General features: G+C 52.9%; 1 protein-coding gene across 7 annotated transcripts in view; it reads right to left on the bottom strand.

The window, feature by feature from the left end:
* Positions 1-2,238: 2,238 nt before the first annotated feature.
* MAP3K4 (mitogen-activated protein kinase kinase kinase 4) overlaps positions 2,239-23,638 on the bottom strand; it is a 125,354-nt gene continuing 103,954 nt past the window's right edge. For 4 of the 7 annotated variants that reach the window (XM_051855155.2, XM_051855156.2, XM_070074592.1 and 1 more), the window contains exons 16-27: positions 20,829-20,925; positions 20,000-20,146; positions 16,570-16,670; positions 15,955-16,035; positions 12,777-12,968; positions 11,732-11,802; positions 10,468-10,584; positions 9,620-9,779; positions 7,896-8,018; positions 7,324-7,430; positions 4,174-4,353; positions 2,239-2,770 (exon numbers count right to left, since the gene is read on the bottom strand). In XM_051855155.2, coding sequence (XP_051711115.2) covers positions 2,750-2,770; positions 4,174-4,353; positions 7,324-7,430; positions 7,896-8,018; positions 9,620-9,779; positions 10,468-10,584; positions 11,732-11,802; positions 12,777-12,968; positions 15,955-16,035; positions 16,570-16,670; positions 20,000-20,146; positions 20,829-20,925 — 1,397 coding nt within the window. In that variant the 3' untranslated portion in view covers positions 2,239-2,749. The remainder of the gene's footprint in view (positions 2,771-4,173; positions 4,354-7,323; positions 7,431-7,895; positions 8,019-9,619; positions 9,780-10,467; positions 10,585-11,731; positions 11,803-12,776; positions 12,969-15,954; positions 16,036-16,569; positions 16,671-19,999; positions 20,147-20,828; positions 20,926-23,638) is intronic. The other 3 variants (XM_051855158.2, XM_070074594.1, XM_070074595.1) reach the window with 1 other exon arrangement.

The following is a 23,638-nucleotide window of genomic DNA, read 5'->3' on the forward strand; positions in this document are numbered from 1 at the left end:
ACCACACTGGATACAACTCTGTTTGTATGAAATATTCAGAACAGGCAGATGGTGGCTGCCTAAGCCTGGGGTAAGATGGAGAATGACTGCAGTTTTGGGGTGATGGACATGGTCTAAAATTAGATCATCATGATAGTTGTACCACTACACAGAGGCACTAAACCACTCCACTGTACCCTCCAAATGCTACACAAGGTGTAACCCACACAGCAGTGCAGGGGCAGGTGTTAGACAAGGTGTAACCCACACGGCTGTGCAGGGGCAGGGGCAGGTGCTACACAAGGTATAACCCACACGGCTGTGCAGGGCAGGAGCTACACAAGGTGTAACCCACACAGCTGTGTGGGGGCAGGTGTTAGACAAGGTGTAATCCACACGGCTGTGCAGAGGCAGGTGTTAGACAAAGTGTCACTCACACGGCTGTACAGGGACAGATGGTACAGAAGGTGTAACCCACACGGCTGTGCAGGGGCAGGAGCTACACAAGGTGTAACCCACACAGCTGTGTGGGGCAGATGGTACACAAGGTGTACCCCACACGCTGTACAGGGGCAGGCGTTACACAACGTGTAACTCACACGGCTGTGTGGGGCAGGTGCTACACAAGGTGTAACCCACACGGCTGTGTGGGGCAGATGGTACACAAGGTGTACCCCACACGCTGTACAGGGGCAGGCGTTACACAACGTGTAACTCACACGGCTGTGTGGGGCAGGTGCTACACAAGGTGTAACCCACACGGCTGTGCGGGGCAGGTGTTACACAAGGTGTAACTCACACGCTGTACAGGGGCAGGTGTTACACAAGGTGTAACTCACACGGCTGTGCAGGGGCAGGTGCTACACAAGGTGTAACCCACACAGCTGTGCGGGGCAGGTGTTACACAAGGTGTAACTCACACACTGTACAGGGGCAGGTGCTACACAAGGTGTAACCCACACGGCTGTGTGGGGCAGGTGCTACACAAGGTGTAACCCACACGGCTGTGCAGGGGCAGGTGTTACACAAGGTGTAACTCACACGCTGTACAGGGGCAGGTGTTACACAGGGTGTAACTCACACGGCTGTGCGGGGCAGGTGTTACACAAGGTGTAACTCACACGGCTGTGTGGGGGCAGGTGCTACACAAGGTGTAACTCACACGCTGTACAGGGGCAGGTGTTACACAGGGTGTAACTCAAACGGCTGTGCAGGGGCAGGTGCTACACAAGGTGTAACTCACACAGCTGTGCAGGGGCAGGTGTTAGACAAGGCATAACCCACAGAGCTCCACAGGGGCAGGCGTTGTGGCACAGCAGGCTGAGCTGCCACTTGGAATGCCCGCATCCCAGAGCTAGAGGAGGTGGGCTAGACCCACACTGCTTTGGATCCAGCTCCTGCTAATACACCTGGGATGCAGCAGGTAATGGCTCAAGTACTTGAGTCTCCACTACCCATGTGGGAGGTTCAGATGGAGTTCCTGGCCCCTGGCTTTCGCCTGGCCCAACTCAGGCTGTTGCAGGCATTTGAGGAGTGAAACAGTAGATGGAAAAGTTCTCTCTGCTTTTTAAATAAGTAAACTAATACACTTTTTTTTCCACAAAAAAAGCTGTGTAAAAAAAAAAAAAAAAACAAAAAATCCTACAGCAAAATTCAAATTGTCTGTAGAAGTCTTTCTGGGATGCCAACTCTCTGGACACTCATCTCTTGGCGGAGGGGACCCCTGTGTGCTTGAAAATCTTGAGAATCGTTGGGTCAGGGTCAGGGTCAGGGTCAGGGTCAGGTGCAACATGCACGGGGCAAGCCAGGGATCCTTCAGGAAGATTTCAGGAAAGCTGCGAGGAATCTTAAAAAAATGTAATAGCAAGGAGACAAAAGACCACCGCCAACACCGCCTCGTCTGGACTGCTCTAGGAGGCCACCTTCAGGACGTCTGCATTCTAAAGGGCACCTGCTCACCGAGAGACCACTCAGTACCGTGCACCGGACCCAGCACCGGACCTCTCGGAGCCCCCAGCAGGGGATGCCAACATGCTGGGTGACAGGAAGACACCACAAAGGGCCGGCTGACCCCGTCAGTGCGGTCTCGCTCCTTACCTCACTGTGCAGCCAGGAATTGGAGGGCCCTGCCCAGTGCCCGACTCGGGCCCCCTGCGTGTGCTCCTCCTGGTAAGGGACACAGCAGTGAGAACGACAGCCGTCTGCACCGTAACCAGCTGCATGTTGGCTGTGAACCACGGAAAGACAATATAACTGAGCTTTCCTAAAATAAACCATTTATTGAAAAAAGAACCTTTTTCTTAAGTTTCATTAATCAGCCTTTTGAGTAACAAACCTGCAGCTTGCCAACAACAACAAAAAGATACGGTTTCACAGTCAGTGCACTCGACAAACAGGAGATTAAAAACAAGGTCGGGGACGCCTGATAACACTACAACTTCTTTTGAACCTAGGAAGGTCAAAAACATGACACGGATGTCACAGGTCTCAGTCACGCGAGGAACGGAGGAGACGGGGCGATGGTCCAGGTACAGTAGTAATGGCACTTAACATGCAGCTTCTGCAACCTCGTGGGCCCCGCCACGCAGGAGGGCCCTGTGCCGCGTCAGACAGGAGCAGCAGGAGAAGTGACGCTTGTCACCTGTGCAGTCTTCAGTCTTGGACGTTACAAAGGCCTTACTGCTTCTCAGCACAGGCTGAAAGTATTCCATACAGCAGTGATTGAGGGAAGCTCCCCGTCCACACACTGCTAGGCCAGGCCCGGCCGGCTTCATTCTTCATCTGTGCAAACCTGCAGGGAAGCAGGACAGAGCTGAGCCCTCGCAGCCACAGACCCGCCACGCTCACATCAGGGTGAGACCAAGGAGGACGCTGGGGTGACCGCTCCACAGTTCAGCCTGCGAGCTGATCAGGTCAACATCAGGTCAATATAAATTGTTCGTGGACTTAGCTAACAAATAAATTGTCATTTCTCACAAACCCCGAGTGGCTCTAGAGCTATTCCGGCTGCCTGGCCTGCATCCTGCTCTCCAGGACCGTCACCCCAGTCTGCGCCTGCTCGCTCCGTACAGGGAGCTCCCATTGAGGGCTCCAGGGCTCCGTGGTCACTTCTCCACCGCAGTCTCTCCCAGCAGCAGTCTCCCAGACCTGCACCCTGGCCCCTCCTCCAAAGTGTCCGCTGCAAACATCCAAGTGCCCACCTGAAACCCCCAAGCAGTGCTCAGGAACCCCTCCAACTCAGTCTGCCGGGGAAACCACCCTCTGCCTGGCCCATCTCCCACCAGCTGCCGGCTTCCCTGGTGCGGCAAATGGGGTCCCCGTGTCCTGGTGACCAGCCAGGGTGCTGAGCACCACCCTCAACTCCTCCCCCTACTTGCCTCTCCCAGCCTGTCGGCTCCTCAACCAAGGCCATTCTAGGCCCTGACCGCTCCGACCCTCCAGCTGTGAGGGCGGCTGCCCACTGAACGCTGCGTCCTGCACCCAGAGGCTGCCGCCCCGGTTCCTGTCTCCAGCTTTTGCCAGTCCAGAGCCTGTGCCCCCCAGGTCTGCCCATGCACAGCCCCTGGCCAGCGTCACCACTAGGAGCGAGTCTTTCCACTCCTCTTCATATGTCTGCCATAATCCTCCCCTAGTCCTGGCCTGGCCACACTTCTCCACAGGTTAGGTCCATTTTACAGACAGAAATACCTGAGGTTACCTAGGGATTAAATTAAAAGCAAGCATCTCGCAACCCTACCACATGGCATATGTGAGGGTGTTTCAATAAACTAATGGAAAATGGAATTAAAAATATGCTTATTTTGGTGTACAACATGTTCAAATACTGGCTTTCACAGTTTTGTCACAATCTGCATTTTTCCATGACCTTCTGGAACACCCTAACACACCCTCCGTAGTCTCCCCCAGTGCTAGCCATCACTAACCTGTCTGCATCATTCAGATGGCCCTACCTAAATCCCCTTTAACTGTCTCAAGTGACCCTCAAACACAGCACCCCAGTCCATCCAGCAGGAGACCCCGATGACCGTTCTGCCCATGAAAACACACACAGAAACCTGGCACAGTGAGCCACTTAGCTCCTGTCCACTTCAGACACAAGCGTTTTACATTCAAGTTTCCAAAGACCCCAGGTACCAGGGGCAAAGCTGCACTCAACACTGCAACGGGAGGACGACTGCCCAGGGAGCTGCCCACCTTGACGAACGAGTGGTCGAGGAGCTGGCTGGCCGTCCACCTCATCTTTGGGTCACTTTCAAGGCAGTGAGAAAGGAAGTCCTTCCCTTCACGGCTTAATCTTTCAGGGATCGGGGGCTTATGTCCCATTCCCACTTTATACATGATCTGAAAGTTGTGTTCATACTCATGCCAAGGCCTCTAAAAACATTAAAAAAAAAAAAGTCAGATTTTAATAAGACACGGCTTTAAGACATACAAACACCCAACCTCTTTTTAGGCATCTCAGAATCAGCACGTATCAGGCAAAGTTCAACAACCTATGGAAAGGGCCGAACGGCAGGCACTGATGTCACAGCTGTCCAGTTCTCATTACAGCACGAACGCAGGCACAGGCACGGCTGTGCTCCAGCGAAACGTGACTGACAAAAGCCTGCTGGCACAGTGCTTGCCTCCCAATCTGGAATGTGCTCCATTCCAGAATCATTCAGAAGCCATCATTAGGCAGCAAAAAATGTAGTATTTTTAAAATATATTACATTATAAATACACGGAATATATATATAGAAAAGGTAAGAACTGTAACATCAGAACTGGTGCAGTGACACAGCGGGTAAGCCGCCACCTGCAGTGCCAGCATCCCATTTCGGTGCTGGAAGAAGCTCCTGGCTCCTGGCTTCAGATCAGCACAGCTCCAGCCGTTGCGGCCAACTAGGGAGTGAACCTTCGATGGAAGACCTCCCTCTCTGCCTCTCCTCCTCTCTCTCTGTGTAACTCTGAATTTTAAATATTAAAGTAATTTTTTTTTAAAAAAAGTAACATCCTGTAAAATACTATGAAAGTATAAATACAACACATTAAACCCTACAGTGCTCTCACAGGGATTTTAAATAAATATTGAATAATAAAAGTTCCATCAGTGCAGAGCTTAGGCTCTGCCATGACTGTAGGAAAAATGAGACTCCCAGGGGAAAGGACCAAGTCTGAGCGGCGTTCTGATCGGTGAACTGCTGCAGTGTGACTGCCGACAGGCCCTCTCCAGAGTGAGAACCGGTTCTCTCTCTTCAGGTGCCTGAATGAAACAGCACAGACTTCACGGGTCATGGGTGAGCTTTCTATTCCAATGCCAAGAGAAACAGTACTAGTCGATATGTACGGAGCAGCTGCAAGGTAGGGCTGCACGCAAGTTCCGCATCTCCTCCGTACCCCCGAGTGGCTTCTGGCTTTTTTTCCTGCATAAACGATGCAGTGCAGACACACACTGTGCATGTGTATTGATATGTTTGTATACGCATACCGTGTGCATGTGTGTACTGAACATCTGTACCCTGTATACACACGGTGTCCATCTGTGTACCTACATGCCTGTGTAACTGGTCACCAGCAGTGTCTTCATCAGAGGATTTTTTTATGTGTCTCAAATTTGATTTTTACTTAAATTATAACAAAAATATAAGAAATGTATTATGTATAGTGAAATAAAAATATGAAATAAGAAAAAATATATACTTTCTTCAAACAAAATTGAACTAACGATGCAAAAAACAAAGATGAGGTGACTTACCATATAATAATAAAAGGATCAATACTAGAAAAATACAGGTATGATAATCTAGTAAGTGTGTGGCTTCCAGGGTCTATGAAATATTTTTCAGAGAAAGTATTCTAAGGATTATATTTGAAGATTAAATTTTTTAAAAGTTAGTATAAAACATATAATTTTATTTATTACAGATGCACCAAAATTTCTTGATTTTTTTTTTACCTTAAGATTTTTTTTTTTACTTTATTTAAGTTATATGAGTTTCATGTATCTCAATTATAAGATCCAGGAACTTAGTGACACCTCCCACCCCACCCTCCTCCTGCCCACGCTCCAACTCCTCCTCCTCCCTCACCCATTCCCACTCTTCAGTTTTACAAAGATCTATTTTCAGTTTACTTAATGATCGTAAAGGTAACCCTACACTAAGTAAAAGAGTCAACAAATAGTATGAAGAACAAAACACTGGTCCTCAACAGAAGAGACAGGGCTGTAACACGCATGACTCTCAGGAGATACATTTCCAGAAGCCAAAATCCCCGAGTCTAAGAGCCCTGCACATCTGAGATCCTGATATTGGGAACTGCTCTCCAGAGTAGTTCTGTCATCTTGAATTTGTGTCCACAACACATGTCTGCTTCCTTACATCCTAACAGCAAGTATTATTAATCTTTAAAAATGTCACTACACACTAAGTAAAACAAAATGTCACTCTTAAATGTACAGTTCTGATTACCAGTGGAGCTGATTACCTTCTCATGTTTCTATTTTAAAAATTACAATAGAGTTCATTTTTTGGAGCAGGTTTAGGTTACAGAAAAATCAGCTGGAGGCAGAATCCCCACGTGCTCCTCCCCACCCCACAGTGTCACTATCGTGTACGTCCTGCATTCATGTGGCCACCGGCTATCTCTGATGAATCAGTGCTGATACACGTCTGTTAACCAGAGTCCACAGTGCACGTGAGGGGTCCACGTGTGTGCTGTATACCCCACGGGTTTGCACAGAGGCAGAGTGACATGTGTCCATCATCTCTATACCTACAGAACAATCTCCTGGCTCTGAAATGCCTTTGTCTCCTGTTTGTCCCTCTCTGACCCCCACGTGCGGCCACCAGGCGTCTTCTCAGCACCCCTGTGGTTCTGTGGCTTCTACAACATCACGCGGCACGCAGCCTGTGCAGGGGGCGCTCCTCGGCCCCGGCCGTCTGCACACACAGCTCCCGAGTCCCTGTGTGGCTCCACAGCACGTTCCTTACGTGGCTGTGACACTGTCTGTCTATTCCTTTATCTATCGAAGGACATCTCGCTTGCCTCCTAGTGCTGGCATTTATGAATAAACCTGCTAGAAGAATTCACATGCAGGTTTTGATCTGCAGCTGAGTTTTGTCACTGCTTGCTTCTCCATCTTAAATCAAAGCTATAATTCTCTGAATTCACTCGCCTGGGATCCTGGTGGCGTGTATCTTTAGCAATACTTGCTTCCTCGTTTGTCATTTGCCTCCCCCTAACGTATCTTCTGGAAGGCCACGTTTTTATCTCTACCCCGTTCTCAGCAGAAAGCGTGCCCACAGCCTTCACAATGAACGGCAACCCCGTCACTGCCCGCTCAAGCCGGGCTCTGCCTACCTTGCCGGTCACCATCTCTATGACAACACAGCCCAGACTCCAGATGTCAGCCGCGCGACCGTGGCCTTCTCCTTTAGCACGTGTGATGACTTCCGGGGCCATGTATGCTTTAAAAGTCACAGATACAGCAACAGTAAAGAGTTAGACACACAGCAGCACGCAGCAGTGGAGATGAGCAATGATTTAATATCACACAACAGTCTTTCCCTGAGTTACATAATAGGAAATATTGAAAACAGATATTTCAGATCAACTTTTAAAGAGATTTTTACAGCCTGGACTTTTAAAAGACCGTCTTCAAAGAGCAAATTTTCAAATAAACTGTACTTGCAATGAACACAGGAAATGTAACCCAGAGGAGGCAGCAGCGTGTTGTGACACCGGCGAGCATACTGCGAGGACGCAAACCCAGAGGGTGTTCTTCTTTCGCCACCCCTTATCCCTAACGGGGCATCTCCCCGTCTGACGCGGCCCTCGGAGAGCCCCAGCTCCTCCAGGACTGGAAACCGTATCCTGCCCTCCCCGCCGCCCTGGCAAGGACAGGTGAGGGAAAGCCCACCCAGACAGCCTACCTGCTGTCCCCAGGGTGCTGTTCACTTCCCCAGGCATGGTCTGGGCATTGTTTTTAAGCTTCACTGAGCATCCGAAGTCTCCCAGTTTGATGAGTCCAGACGACGTAAGGAAGATATTGGCACCTAACAAGAAAGCAGCAGTTGTCAAACAGCCCTGCAGACATGAAGTGGGCATTTGAACACCTCCATGGTAATCAAGAGCACCAGGAGCCTTGCTACGGAGTCTGTGAAACTTACGCATAATGCAGTCCTAGATTTGTGAGCTATCATCCACAATCGCTAATCACAGTTAGCAGAGACAGTACAGACAGCTTTGACCAATAGGTTCTAAACTGGAATACATGGTGAACTCAAGCGTTAAAAACGCAAAGATACTTAAAAGCAACTCACACACAAAACACAAATGCTAGCAGCAGTCCTGGGCACTGGAGGCACGTGCCACTGGCAGTCGGCACAGCAGGAAGTGACTGGCAGAACCGGCACACACCTGCAGCGGCGGACTGTCATGGCTAAGGCCCCTCTGGATTAATTCTGACAGGCTAACAAGAGTGTTTCCACAGGCAGCACACAGCCGGCCTGTGCAGCTGGGAGCCGAGGTCACAGGTCCTCTCTCAGGGCGTCACACACCTCTGGCACCGTGTGCGTGGCAACCCAGAGCCTCCTGCGTCGGAGAAGCAGTCTCGAGTCCTCCCCAGCGGATGGTCCCCACGACAGACACTCCCCTGCACGTCACCCTCTGGGACTACCCCACATCCGCACCCCAGCAGAGCTCTCAGTGAGCACGCAGGGGGACTGGAACTGAGGCTCTCAGGAACGCGCCTCTGCACGGCTGTAACACAGGGGTCACTAAGTGGAGTGGACGTTTAGCCTGAGGTGAGGACGCCCACGTCCCTCACCACAGTACCTACGCTCCACGCCGAGCTCCAGCTCCCAGCCCCCGGGAGGCAGCGGCAATGGCTCAGAACACCGCGTTCCTGCCACCCGCGTGGACACCTGGGTGGAGTCTCCGGCTCCCAGCCGTGGCCACTGCAGGCATCTGGGGGTGGCCGGTGGATGGGAGAATTCCCTCTCTCTCTCTGTCTCTATTTCTCTCCAGAGAAGGAATCAGTGAGAGCCAATTAGGCAAAGCCGTTTGGCAGTGGGGCAGGCAGCCCATAGCACTGGCTGGGTGGTTCAGGGTGAGCCACGTCACAAAGGAGCTAACCCTCCACACAGACCAGAACCAGGCCAGCCCCTGCGTAAACCTGCTTGGCTTCACCTCAGCCTCGCACCAATTAGAAACAAAAACACTTCCCTGCTCTGGGTGCCTCCGGCGCCCCGGACGCTGAGGTCAGGAGCACGAGGTGGTCAAGGCAAAGGCAGTGGCCAGTCCCCAGATAGAAGCACAGCTGTCCACTGACACAGCAGGGCGCCAGGTTCACGTGCGAACAGCTCTCCGTTCAGGGCTGCTGCGAGCACCCCCTCTTCTTGTTTCCAAAAGCAAGGCTGCTCGTTCGGACTCACACAGGCATCGCTGTCACTGTCATTCCACGCACTCACACACAAACGCACGAAGAAAAGAAGGGCCGCCCGGACCACGAACAGCGGGACGTGCACGCCGGGGCCGTGCCAGCTCCGTTCCCAGGAAGCCGGTTTCTCTACACGGACGGGGCCCGGGCACCCGGTGAGGCTGCTCTGGACGCACCCACAGGGACGGGAGGGGCTGTGGGTGGGGCGCCGGTCACCTTTGATGTCGCGGTGCACTATGCCGTGTTCGTGCAGGACGTTGATGGCGACGGTAATCTGCTTGGAGTACAGCCTGATGACGTGCTCCTGCAGCCCCAGGCGCGACACCTCCTCCAGGGTGCCCTCGTCACAGTACTCCATGAAGATGTACATTTCTTCCTGCGGAGGAACCAAGGCAGCCCTGTGTCTGTGGTCTCCTAACCACACCCCGAGTGAGAACCAGAGACCGCAGAGTCCTCCCGCTGGAGTCCGCTACACGTGCCCTCCTGGGCCCCGACTGCCTGCCACGGGCGTTTCTCGCTGCTCTGCCGTCTCAGGCGGGCACCGGGGCCGTGCCAGCCAAGCCAAGGAAGGACTGGAAGACACCCTTAACACACAGCTGCGAAAATGAGCGGCACCCGGCTCCCCGGGGGGCTCCTGCTGCACGGTTCCTCCTCCCCCACATGCTGTGTCTAAACACACGTGGGAAATCAACCTGAGGACTTCGTGTTCTCTCATTTCACGCTGGTTTCTTAAACACGCGTAACAGAAAAATGAGTATCACGTGACAGTGCGCTCAACAGCAGTGCTGCAAAACCCAGCGGGGGAGGCCCCACGAGGCGGTGCGGAGGGCGCTGAGAGGCACCTTCGGCCCGGCAGGAGGGTCTGGGCGCAGGTGGCGCCGGGCGAGCGACTACCGTCTACGACTTACATGTCAGGAGAGAGAAGGCAGAAGGGCTGTAACCCATGGAGAGTTCCTGAGAACTAGGCAAAGTTACTGTGCTCTGAAATGAGAAGACCTGTGATGTAGAACAGGACTCCCAGCCCTCGCTGGCTCCTCGCCCCGCTGCGGGGGACAGCGGCTCACCCTGTGCAGCTCCACGCCAAAGTACCGGACCAGGTTGGGGTGCTTGATCCCCTCGAAGATCTTCAGCTCGTCGGCCGTCTCCTTGATGGTCTTATGGTCGTTGGGCTGAAATCGAATCTGCACAAGGAAGTTGCTCGTGACTGCGGTGCCGTCACACAGGGCGTAGCACCACCTCCTGCCTCTCCCCAACCCCGGCCCTCGGCCCACTGCGGGCGGGACGCCCTCTCCTCTGCTGTTCCAAGTCAATTACACAAACACATCGCTTGTGAGTATTTTTCAGTAAGGCAACAACTAATGGGACTGGTAACGCGAGTGCAAACGGAAGTGCCAGAAACGTGAAACACTCAGGGAGCAGCCGGGGGCGTTCCCGTTCCAGGCTCTGTAAAGACTCAGGTCTGATTCTGCCCTGAGACGCTCACAACTGGTTCAGATTCTACCGCAAGTGAGACTGTGCAGCCCGGGCGGTGCTGTGCCCGGCTCATCTCACCGAGCAGCTCGCCAGGCTCAGTCCCACTGCGCAAAGGCGACTACGGATACGGCAGACCTAGTGCAAGCTGCTAGGAGACCGCCTGTCCAAGCCTCACACGGAACGTGCAAGCGAGGCGATGACACTGTCAGGAGCCTGACTGAAGCACTCCACATTACAGTCAGGCTTTGTCACCTGGACACACAAGACGAAGTAAAGGGGAGAAGTTCACTCCCAAGCTGGAGCGGGACACAAAAGGAGGGAAGGACCAGGCAGCAGCGGAGGCTGCGGCAGCGGGGAGGGTGGGAGGAGAGCGGCCTCTCCAGCAGCAGGCGAGGCCCTGGGGACGCAGAGGGCTCCCTGCTCCCCGCCCCGCCCTCCAGCCTCCTGACAGCAGCAGCCCGTGTGCCTGCCGCGGGCCAGTCCCCAGGTCCCCCTGCTCCTCCCCACTCTACTCCAGCCGTCACAGTGCCACTCGTCTCTGAAAGCCCCCGCCATTAGGATGGTGCTGGTATCACCCTCCTCCAGGTCATCGTCCAACTCCCCTCCGGTCTCCCTCTGCAGGGCACTCACACCCCTGTGCGTGCTGGGGTTCCTGTGCTCCTCCCTGGAGTCGCCCACACCTCTGCTTTCTGTGTACATTATCTCAGTGGCGTCTGTGCACCTGGTGCTGTCTAAACACTAACAAGCAGACTGGCCTGGATAACTCTCTCTGCCCAGTGCGTGAGCCAGCTCTGTACAGAGAACTAAAACACGGCGTCTTCACGGAATCCAGGACCAGCGAGCCCGACGCCTTACCTCCTTCATGGCCATCAGCTCCCCGGTGTCGACGCTGATGCAGGTGTAGACCTTCCCGTACTGCCCTTCTCCTGCGAATGACACGGACAGGCTGCTCTCCCAGGCACTTCGAGTGGAGTCATTTAGACCTGTGATAACACTGCTCAACTATTCCAGGTGTGCATTTACCTACCTACAGTTATGGTTACCACTGAAGACCCAAAATGATTCTGGTTCCCAACAACTGAAACGTTAGGCAACCTCTCCAATAAGTCTTCTCCCCAAATTTCTGTAAATGGGCTAGAACTGAGTGTGGCCGAGGACGGAGGAGCTGTGAGATGAGCAGACCTGGTGCACACTTCTAGGCCCTGGTGCCCTTGGAGGATGTCTGGGCCAGGAGTGTGCCTGGCTGCCCCAGAGCCTCCCAGCTGGAGGTCCAGGAGCCTGTGGGTGCCCACGACTTCCTATTACACCCACAGGGCTAGGTGACTCCACAGGACTGAGAACAGCCATCAGTCACACTTAACAAAGCACCTGCCTGTCTCTGTTTTCTGCTCAACCTGACGGCTCTACGGAACCTGGGGCTTCCCGAAGCCCACAAAGCTCTGTTACAACCCTGCTGCCCCTTCAGACCTGAATGCTGGCCAGGTGAACGCATTTACACAGCGAAGGCCTGCAACACAGCCCGGCCTCTTCCCCCACATCATCCGCTGCTCTGAATACAAGAGGCAGTGTCACCGTGTGTCCTGTTATCTGCACCCAGCCTCGTTCCAGACAATGCTCTTGTGGGACTAAGAAAGCACAAACAGCCCAGCAGAGACGGGGCTGCTGTCGGCAGCTCTGGCGAAACGACTTGGCGTGCTGTCTCCTGCAGTCTCACTTCCTACTGCCCTCAGAACAAATTCCACAAATCCAATCAGCAAGAAGCCCGAGAGCCCCTGGAAAGCACTGTGCATCCGCCACTTCCGCAGGAAAGAAGGGCCACCTAGCCAAGACTGAACCCAAAGAAGGGTGCCAGTCACTGTGTGTCACACACCACCTCCTTGTCGCGCGCCCTGGCCCTTACCAATCTTGTTTCCTCTTTGCCACTTGAAGGTCACCTTCCTCAAGCCAACGTGCATGACGTTGTCATAGGATTTCGGGGTATCACACACTTGGCCGATGATATTCCTCCTCCTCATTTCTCGGTACCGCTTTTCTTCAAACAATCGCACGGACTTCTGGACGGCTCCCATGGGGCCTTGCTTAGAGGCGGCATCTGCAGAGAGAATGGCCAGCTAGCAGTGGTCCCGGCCACTGGCCTCGCCCCACTTCCAACAAAAGCAGCAGCCGCAGAGCAGGGCCCATCGTTCCCTGAAGTCCTTCAACATCTGCTAGCTCCAGCGTGAACCACCTGCTATACAAAACGTACACACAAAGCCGCTGCCTCTGAGCCCCAGACGGGCGGGGCAACTACAGCAGCTCCCGCCCTCTCACCAACCCTCCCCCGCTTGTCAGGTCATCTTCCTGAAACAGAAAGTCTGACCATGTAAATTTCCTTCAGTTTTCCACTACCTGCTAACCCAAACCCAAACTCCTTCACGGGAGGCCGACCCAGGCCCTGCAGAATCTGGACCCAGGTGTCGCCCAGGGTCTCTCTGTCAGCCCTCTCCCCATTTGCTTCCCCTCCCACACGTCTGACCAGCTGGCCCGAGGCCTCGGGAACACATCGCTGCGTTTCTGACCCCGTGCCTCTGCTCAGCTCTCCGCCTCTCACCACAGCCCCGGGAGTCTCCCACGGCTCAGCTGACCCCACGCCTCTTCCAGGAAGCCGGCTCTGATGAGGAGGGAATGACACTTCCCCTTCTCTGGAGAGGGGGAGTGGGGGCTCTGGAGTCAAGAGGCCCGGGCAGAACCCTGGCCTCACCACTCTAGATGTTCGATGATAGCCAAGCTAACCGACTGCTCTGTACGTTTAACATCTCAGCTAATCCAGAGTCAGCGAGAGCATCACCCAGTGCCCGGACCACAGGAACGCTCCCAGACACTAGCTACCGTCGTCCTGATTGGTCCTGACTCTCCCATCGGGCTCTGCATGGCTGCTTCTCCAGCTCTGAGGTGACTCAGCGAGAGCCGCCTCCACACGCAGGGAGGCCCCGACCACCATGGTTCTGATGCAGCCTCCTCTGACGGCACTCACTAGAACGTTACACCTTGCTAACAAATGGGCCGCTCCCCACAGCGGTCTCCCCGGCCTGCTCCCATCTCTGGGACCCCGCTTCTCGTACTGCATCCCCATGAGCTATCCAAGAGCCTGAACTCCCCAGCAGAGAAGGAGAGCCTCAAAAACCAGAGGTTCACTGGAGAAGAGAAATGTCCAAAAATTCAGAATACTTCAACTACAGTTTCTTAATGCAGTCCTTTAAGACAGGGATTCTAGTGTGGTTCACGACACAACACAAAGTGTACCACAGCGGGCAAGATCGACAGCTGCGAGGCTCCATGGGTAAACCCCTCTAGGAAATGTGCTTTCTTTCTGCACTGGTGTCCATGGCGACCACTGAGGGGACAGGGTGGGGGTGGGGAGTGGAGGGCCGACCTGCTATCACTAGGCTCAGGCCTAGGAAGCCTCTGCAGCCTGAACCCCAAGGCAGGCCCTGGTCACCAGCACCCGCCGTCCAGACCTCACTGCTCCCCAGTGCCTCGCTGCTCAGTGGTCTGCTACCTGAGCTCCCTACCTATCCCAGCCCAGCTGAGCAGGCGAGTCTGTCTCATCCCCACCCTTGACCCCAGGGGCACCCCAACAGCTCCAGAGGGCTGCCCCCCACTCCAAGGGAGGCTCCCAGTACTTAGCCGCTCACTGAAGACCGCCACCATCTCCCTCCACCCCACCCCTGGCTTCACCTGTGCTGCCGTCACTCCACCCAGCGCGGCCCACTGGTCTGGGCTGCAAGGCCGGCTCAGCCTCCTCCCCGCCGGGAGATCTTCCCGGCTGCTCCGGGCCTCAGGGGACGCACACTCTCCTGAACGGCCACAGGTAAGGAGTGCAGTGGTGGGCAAGTGTGTTCTGGTGCTCTGCCGTGTTCTACCTCGGCCGGGCTCCTTGGCCCCTCAGAAAATGCCCATCTCTATGAAGGAGACCATCACCTGTTCTTCCTATTGCTCCAGACTGCTGTGACAAAAACACCAGAGGCCTTTTGTAGATCCAGAGGACTAGACTGGTGATCTTTCCATTCATTCTTTTTGATTACTACTGATCCATCACCCAGATGGTAAGTTCTTTCCTTCAACTTCTTAGCATGAAGATCATTATTGCATGGATCTGAACCACATTCCTACCGTGTCTAACAATTACTTTCAGCTGCTCTAAGAACAGGGACGGGTGGGCACTTGGCACAGCGCTCAGGCTGCCAACTGGGACGAGGCAGAGGCGGCACGCGCCGCGAGCCTGGTGCGTGTGGTTCTGACTCGGCTTCCTGCCCGTGGAGTGCTGGCTCCCGGCTGGGGCCTGGCCCGGCTGCACCTGCTGCAGGCATCTGGGGAGGGAGCCAGCGGAGGGGGGCAGACTTCCGTCTCTAACGAGTCAAACAGCTCTCTTTAAACCTCAAATATAATCTTTTGAAAAACATAAAGACAGTAAAATGCATTCCTGAGCCCAAGGAGCTTGTAATTTATCGTAAGAGACAGGAAATGTTCACAAACCCGATGTGACAGGAAGTGATGTCAAAGGCAGAAATGAGGTCACAGGTATCACTGCAGACGGTGTAATAATCCAGAAGCCACCACATCCTTTAACGGAAGCTACTGGCCTATGCCTCGGCACCTTTAACCCCAGAGCCTCCTGCTCACCTTTAACCCCAGAGCCTCCTGCTCACCTTTAACCCACAACCCTCCTGCTCACCTTTAACCCCAGAGCCTCCTGCTCACCTTTAACCCGAGAGCCTCCTGCTCACCTTTAACCCCAGAGCCTCCTGCTCACCTTTAACCCGAGAGCCTCCTGCTCACCTTTAACCCACGACCCTCCTGCTCACCTTTAACCCCAGAGCCTCCTGCTCACCTTTAACCCACGATCCTCCTGCTCACCTTTAACCCCAGAGCCTCCTGCTCACCTTTAACCCGAGAGCCTCCTGCTCACCTTTAACCCACGACCCTCCTGCTCACCTTTAACCCACGACCCTCCTGCTCACCTTTAACCCACAATCCTCCTGCTCACCTTTAACCCACGACCCTCCTGCTCACCTTTAACCCACAACCCTCCTGCTCACCTCTGGTCTGGCTGATGAGAGTCCGGAGTTCCCAGCTTCTCCGCGCTGACCCGCTGGAATCCCCGCGTGGGTAGGCTGGTTCTGCAGGCAGGATGTTTTCAGACAAATTAAGCTTTATGAAATCTGAAACGGTGACCGGTCATGGCCACCATCAGCCTGTCCTTCCTGGTGAAGACTCTTCATGTGTCTGACGTGGGTGTGAGGAAATGGCTCTGCAGTGACTCAAGACAACTGTGCCCAACCAAGACTCGGGTAACGGTGTCGCAGACCTTCAACTGCACTACACGGCCCAGGTCCTGTGGGACAGGCGCCACCACAGGGCTGCTTGCTAATACAACTTCAGCCTATCCCCAACGCACACAAGGTCACTACTTGCATTTTTAAAGTGAAAGTAATTGACAATTAAAACATCAGGAATGATTTTTTAGAGCAACAAAATAGACCCAGAAAACGTAAGGGCATCTAAAAAAGCGTCTATGTTACGAAGCCAGTGCGCTCAGCACTAAACCTCACAGAACCCCACTGCTCCTCACTCTTTACTAATAACAGAAATGGGGGCGCTGGGGGCAAGGGTGAGGCCAGTCGCAAGCATGGCTGACGCCTAAACCCACTCACCGTCTCGCTCCTCTGTGGGGCTGGAGTGCCGACTCAGGGACCTAAACTGCAGCTCAGCAGCTATGGAAGCCAAGCGGTCATTTTCAGGGACGCTGGAACCCCTGTTTTAATATTTTTAAAATTGAGCTATCAGTTCAACAGAAGTCAAGAAGATCTGGGAGACTCTTCTAGAACTGGGACTCTCCCCTGGGACCGATTCTGCTCCCCACCCCTCGCCCCCCACCCCACCCCCCGGGACACAGGCAGTGTCTGGAGCACCTCTGACCGTCATGACTGGAGGGTGCTGCTGTCACCCAGGGAGCAGAAGATCGCCCCGGTCAGCCCTAGCAAGAGCTGCCCTCCCCGCCCCAGGTGCTGCCCCGGGACCTCCCCCAGAGGGGGAGTGCTGGTCTGCTAGGGTCTCTCCATTCCCACCTCTGCAGAGCCAGGATGGAAGACCCAGGTGCCTGCCTGCGCCCTCCCTCGTCTGTCACTAACATAAACAAAACCTTTTATTTGGTGCTGACGTGTGGAAAGCTCCACAATTTAAGCCCGGTTGGATAAAAATGTATTTGCCAATTCTGGCTCATATTTCAAGTTACCATTAAGTCACACATGAGTTCCTAATTCTACGTAGACTACTAACTCACTTCCTGGCGCAAGCCGCTCAGACCTTCTTAGCAAGAGAAAGGAAGAGAAGACTCTGTGATTTCTTAAGAGGCGGCCAAGCAGAAGTGCAGCAGAGCAGGAAGCTGGACGCGTGCAGGAACCCAGCGAATCCGCGGCTTTCCCAGCAGGAAGCCAGCGTCCAGCCACCAGAATGCACCCAGAGAGCAGCCAGCATTAAACAAGGGAACGGTCACAACTGTGACTCAAATTACCAAAGACCACAAGATTAATCCGGCATTAGCTTATTAAAAAGTCAGTGTGTATTTTAAATGCACGTTGTAAGTGAAGTATGGTAGCATTTATGCTCTCTTATACACTGAGCAGGCTGCAGGCAGCACGGTCTATTGAGAAGGTCTCGATGAATTACAGTCGATCTCTTCTGTCTTTCCCTAAAACCCTTGAGCCTAGCACAGTATCTGTGAGGTCTGAAGAGAGGGGGACATTGCTCCTTCATGTAGTCCACCAAAGAGTTTGAGAAAAAGACCCCTGACGTTCAAGTGATGAAAACACTCCTCAGAAGAGCCAAAGACTGTGGGGCCCTGGAGTTGTCACTTGTCAGCTCCAGCGTCCTCACTCCCCGAAAGCTGCATTAGCCAATGTCATGTCCTCTGAGATTCTTGCAGAGTTAAAAGGTAAGGACATCCACTTAACTGAAGTGACATTTGGGTGGGATGCAGGGGCTGAGGGGTGGGCTGGACAGTAACAACTGGCTTGCAAAATTCAAGAGTTAATAATCAGCTTTTGTGCAGCAGCGGGAGTTGGCTCCATCCAGCAAGTACATCACTGCAAAAATGCTTTTTATAAACAAAGTTAGGACAACTTAAGCCCAGAACAGATATTTCCTAAGTCAAATAAAATCAATGGGAAATATTATGGGACCCTGTGGGGCCAAGTGAGGTTGGATTTTGGTTCCTGTATCTCTGGGACCAACAGGGCTGCACACCGTGGGCTGATGTCACTGGTGCCACCATCTCCCGAGGCTGGTCATGGGCCAGCTATGCTGAGACTCAGGCTCTCAACCGGGGCAGTGGGCCCAACCCACAGCAGCTCACAGGGCCCGCCGTGAAGCTCACAGGCTCACCATGAAGGTGTGAATGAAGTGAGCATGGACAAGAGAGGAGGGCCTAGCACACAGTGATGCTTCTCCAACTCCTGAACATCAAGCACCACACAGGCACAAACTCAGAATGTGCACTTAGAAATGCTGTTCCTAACAGAACACAAGAGCAGAAGCCTGAACAGGCTGAGCTACATCTCACACACATGCTGCTAACACATGAACACCTAAAGCCGCCGTTCACCCACCACGGAAACAGTGGGCTGCCACCCTTTCTTGTCCAGCTCCACAGCGATCTCAGATGCACGTGGATGCAGTGGGGGCTGCAGCCAGGCACCTGCTGTCACGCTGTTGAAGGCCAACGCACTCGCCTTAATTCTACTGCATTTACAAGATCGATGGTTTCAGTAGCCCACAGGGATATGAAAATATTTGCCACACAATGTTTTACTCATCAAAGGGTGAGAGGAAATCTGGTTCAATGCTAATTGTTAATGTTTTTTAGTTGTCTGCTTAAGTTATAAAAGACTTTTTGAAATTTTTTAGGTTATAAACTTTTATCACTAAAAGTTAAAAATATCACTTTAAATTTTAGATTGCCATAAGTAAGTTTAAACAGATTTTAGTCTGTTTTAGTACTAAGTCACCTTCTTGCCAAGGATACTATTATCTCTCCAATAAGCTGAACTCAGTGACTGCACAATTTCATCTTTCTGATCAGTCTACTCCCATCTCAAACAGTCGCGTACGATGTCCCCTCTACTCAGAGGGCAGAATTCGGAGAGACCAAAGTCCTTCCTCCTTTAAGTAGATGACAACTTCATGAAATCCACTGCCAAAACTTGACTAGAACGGGGCGGTGTTGTGGTGCAGTGCGTTAAGCTGTCACCCGCAGTGTTGGTATCCCATATGGATGCCAGCGCGAGTCCTGGCTGCTCCACTTCTGATTCAGCTCCCTGTTAATGCACCTGGCAAAGTAGTGGAGGATGACTCAAGTGCTTGGGCCCCTGACACCTACATGCAAGACCCAGATCGAATTCCAGGGTCCTATCTTTGGCCTGACCCAACTCTGGCCATTGCAGCCACTTGGGGAGTGAACCAGTAGATGGAAGACCCTTTCCCTTTCTCTCTCTCTCTCTCTCTCCTCTCTTTCTGTAACTCACCAATTCAAATTAATTAATTAATTAAAAAAAAAAACAAACTAGAAACTGCAAGGTCCTTCTTCCTCATACAAAAGATAGAACTCACAGACATAATTTTTTCGGGAGCTTGCCAAAGGTCAGACAGTTCTTTCTATTCGTGATCTTTTCTCCATGTGATTTTGTACAAACCCCATGAAATGATGTTTCCATTTTTATAAACTGCTTCAAATCAGTAATTATCTAAAAGTAGGAGATGTGGTTAGGAACACGGATTACCCTGACGTTGTTAACCGGATGCCAACTCTAAAGCCCCTGTGACTGCAGGAGATGTGGTCAGCCAGCACGCAAAGACCCTCTGCTCCAGTCTCTCCTCGGGGCTGTCCCTGGCACAGCGTGTGGCACAGGAATACCAGCACTGTGCTGATCTGCTCACACCGGCTGGTACCAGAGCCGAGCTGTTCTGAGGCCCTCGGCACCCTCAGCGAAGCCTGGCCACTCTGCAACTCGTCCCAAGTGAGGGCGACTGTGGAGGGCACCCGGGGGGCGGCAAGCAGCCATGGTGCTGCTGGAAGGAGGGGACTACCTGGTGTCATGGGCACTGCTGGTGGGTTTGGGCGGTGCGCAGTCGCCGCCAGAGGGGCCAGGGCGACCGGTGGCAGCGGTGGCGGCGGCGGCGGTGGCAGCAGCAGGGCCGCCGTGGCTCCGCGCCTCTGAAGGCCCGCTCCGGGTGCTAGGACGAGAGGAGAAGCTTCAGGAACACAGGTGGGAAAGCAGGGTGGATATGCGAACGGTTTCAGTTCAAAACAAAACAAAAATACTTAAAAATATAAAATGCAAGTTGTTCTGTGACCATCAGCTCTAGGTGTGGGGAAAAATTTTTGATGCTTTTTAAAAAAGAACCGTAGTCACCGTAGGTGAGCTAGCACGTGCTGACAAATAAGGGTCAATTTAAAAAGTGAGGACGCTCACCAGCACGAGATGCAGAAATGCCACCACATTCAGGACAGCGACTGTGCAAGCGGCCGCGCGTGACGCCACCGCAGGGGCCACGCACACACGTCAGGCCTGCAGGCCGGGCTGCCTCTTCTCCATTATGAAAGGGATATTCACCGTTTCCTTTTTCAAACGTTTACTGTGCACACTGGCATCTGTTTTTCTAAGGTCATTTTTCAGAGAAAAACAAGGCAAGAATTGCTGCAGAGCCAGAAGCAATTTAGTAGCTGGAGGTTGTGAGTAAGACCGAGAGGCTGGGTTATCTCAAAAGGACAGGCGTGTCCTGGATTGCACAGCGACTGCTCCTGCCCCGAGGGCCCGGGTTGTCTCAGGAAAAGGCACACTGGGCTCCGAGAGGCCCAGAGGCAGGAGACAGGACACACGTTCAGCATTCAGCTCTCAGGGTGAGCAGCCAGTACCTGAATCCCTCTGGAGTCGGGATAATCAGATGAGGGTTGGGCGGGTCGCTGTGGCACCGAGGCACCTTCACAGGGCGGGGGCTGTTCCGGTGAATAGCTGTCAGGGAAGACGGCGACACACGTCAGGGGGATCTGAAACCAGGCTGCTAGATGTTCCCAGTGACCCAAAGAAATCCGCTCACGTATGTAACACATCAGCTTATGCGCACCAACGCCACAGGAAGTGCCACTCTTTAAGATGACAGGTCCCTATCTCATTCTAAATTTTTCTCTATCGAAAACATTTTATGGGGGCCAGCACTGGGGCACAGGTTAATCCTCCACTTGCGGCACCGGCACCCCATATGGGCGCTGGTTCTAGTCCCAGCTGCTCCTCTTCCAATCCAGCTCTCTGCTGTGGCCTGGGAAAGCAGTAGAAAATAACTCAACTCCTTGAGCCCCTGCACCCAAGTAGGAGACTGGGAAGAAGCTCCTGGCTCCTGGCTTCAGATGGGCACAGCTCTGGCCTTTGCGGCCATCTGGGGAGTGAACCAACGAAAGGAAGACCTTTATCTTTGTCTCTCACTCTCACTGTCTGTAACTCTACCTCTCAAATAAATAAATCTTAAACACACACACACAGTTTATAAATCCTCACATGAATCGTACATAATGAATGTTAAAGAGATGATTCAACTCATTTCAGAGATGAAATGGGGCTTTGGGCAAGACGTTCTCCAGGTTACTGACCCTCTACAAAGGTTCTGGTCAGTGGCCACCCACAGCCCCAGGCTAGGGTCTCAGTCACTCCCTGAGAACTGCGGTTTGCCTTACCCTCTCTGTGCCAAAGCAGGTGGGCAGTGTATAGTGTGACTGGGCAATGTGTCTCCCCAAACCATGCTGACTTCTCTTCTCCTTTTAAATGCTTTGGTGGGAGTTAAATATGGATGCAAGTTAAAATGAAATTCCAAAACATGACAATATTTGAACTGAAATTTTCAAACTAGGTGTCCACACCCGCAGTTACAAAAATGTTGACCAGTCCACTTTCCCAGCAATTAAGGCTGTTTTCTCCTAACCAGCTTTTCTCCTCTTCAAATTATCTGTCTTAACACTGCTTATCTTTTTGACGTCCTCCTTTTGTCTTCTTCGGTTAATCATTTTAAGCCTACAGACAGTTCATCCTAAAGAGGCTTCATCTGAAACAGAAATTTTCTCCTTCGCGGTCTCATGGGCTTCCTTTAAATGACATTACCCAGGAGAGGCAGAAACACCGAAAACTGACAGATCTGAAGTTCCCCGGCAAAACTCGCAAAACAAAATCCTGGTGAGCCGTTTATAAAACTTCAGGTCCTGGGACACCAGCCGCACTATCTCAAAAATTACTATGCAAAGTGGAAGACTTCCAATAGCAACAAAGTAAAGAAACGCAACAAAGGTGATGGGGGATGAGGACTTCAGTGAAGGCACTAGGAACCACTGAGCGGACAGCTGCCACCAGGCTCCCACGGAGGATGCCAACCAAGACATTCTGTTTCTAAAAGTGCGGGCTGGCGCTGTGGTGCAGCGGATTAAGGCCAGGCCTGCAGTGCCAGCATCACACACGGGTGCCGGTTTCGAGTCCTGGCTGCTCCTCTTGTGATCCAGCTCCCTGCTTACAGGATGGGAAAGCAGTGGAAGGTGGCCCAAGTGCTTGGACCCCTGCACCCACATGGGAAGCCCGGATAAAGCTCCTGGCTCCTGGTTTCAGAAGGGCTCAGCTGTGGCCATTGTGGCCATTTGGGGAGAGAACCAGGAGATGGAAGACCTCTCTCTCTCTCTCTTTACCTCTCTCTGTCACTCTTTCAAATAAATAAATCTGTCTTTAAAAAAATGCACATACACAAGGTTAACACTCTACACGCACAAAACAAAGCATTTCTTTTAAGAGTGTGTATACTTGGGCCGGCGCCGCGGCTCAATAGGCTAATCCTCCGCCTTGCGGCGCCGGCACACCTGGTTCTACTCCCGGTCGGGGCACCGGATTCTGTCCCGGTTGCCCCTCTTCCAGGTCAGCTCTCTGCTGTGGCCAGGGAGTGCAGTGGAGGATGGCCCAGGTGCTTGGGCCCTGCACCCCATGGGAGACCAGGAGAAGCACCTGGCTCCTGCCATCGGTTCGGCGCGGTGCGCTGGCTGCAGCGCGTTGGCCGCGGCGGCCACTGGAGGGTGAACCAACGGCAAAGGAAGACCTTTCTCTCTGTCTCTCTCTCTCACTGTCCACTCTGCCTGTCAAAAAAAAAAAAAAAAAAAAAAAAAGAGTGTGTATACTTCATGTGGCAAAACTGTGAAAATTCACTGGAAACAAATGAGCAAAAATTAGATAGGCATTCAAATTTCACTGGTGGTGAACGTTTATCACTGAGATGCTTCTCATGGCCATAGTACACGAAAGCCCACAGAGAAGTTGTAGGAGGGATTACGGTACTCCACATGGCCACGATGTGGCTGCTGAAGAGAATCAGAGCTGCACCTGCAGACTTGGAGGGACCTCTTCAACGGTCAGGTAAGAAAGGAGATTAACATCCAGTAGGATCCAAGTCTGTACCGTAACTGCCAGGAAAACAAGCTTATGTGTGCACAGAACAGCATGTGCTAGGACGAGTTTGTGCAGAAAACATGCCAGGTTACCTCCTAGAGCAGGACAGGGAGGAGACCAGGAGGAAGTACCTGGCTCCTGGCTTCAGATCAGCACAGCACCAGCCGTGGCGGCCATTTCGGGGGTGAACCAACAGAAGGAAGACCTTTCTCTCTGTCTCTTTCACTGTCTAACTCTATCTTTCAAATAAATTAAA

The sequence above is a fragment of the Oryctolagus cuniculus genome, chromosome 5 (genome assembly GCF_964237555.1).
Source record: "Oryctolagus cuniculus chromosome 5, mOryCun1.1, whole genome shotgun sequence".
Lineage (NCBI taxonomy): Eukaryota > Metazoa > Chordata > Mammalia > Lagomorpha > Leporidae > Oryctolagus > Oryctolagus cuniculus.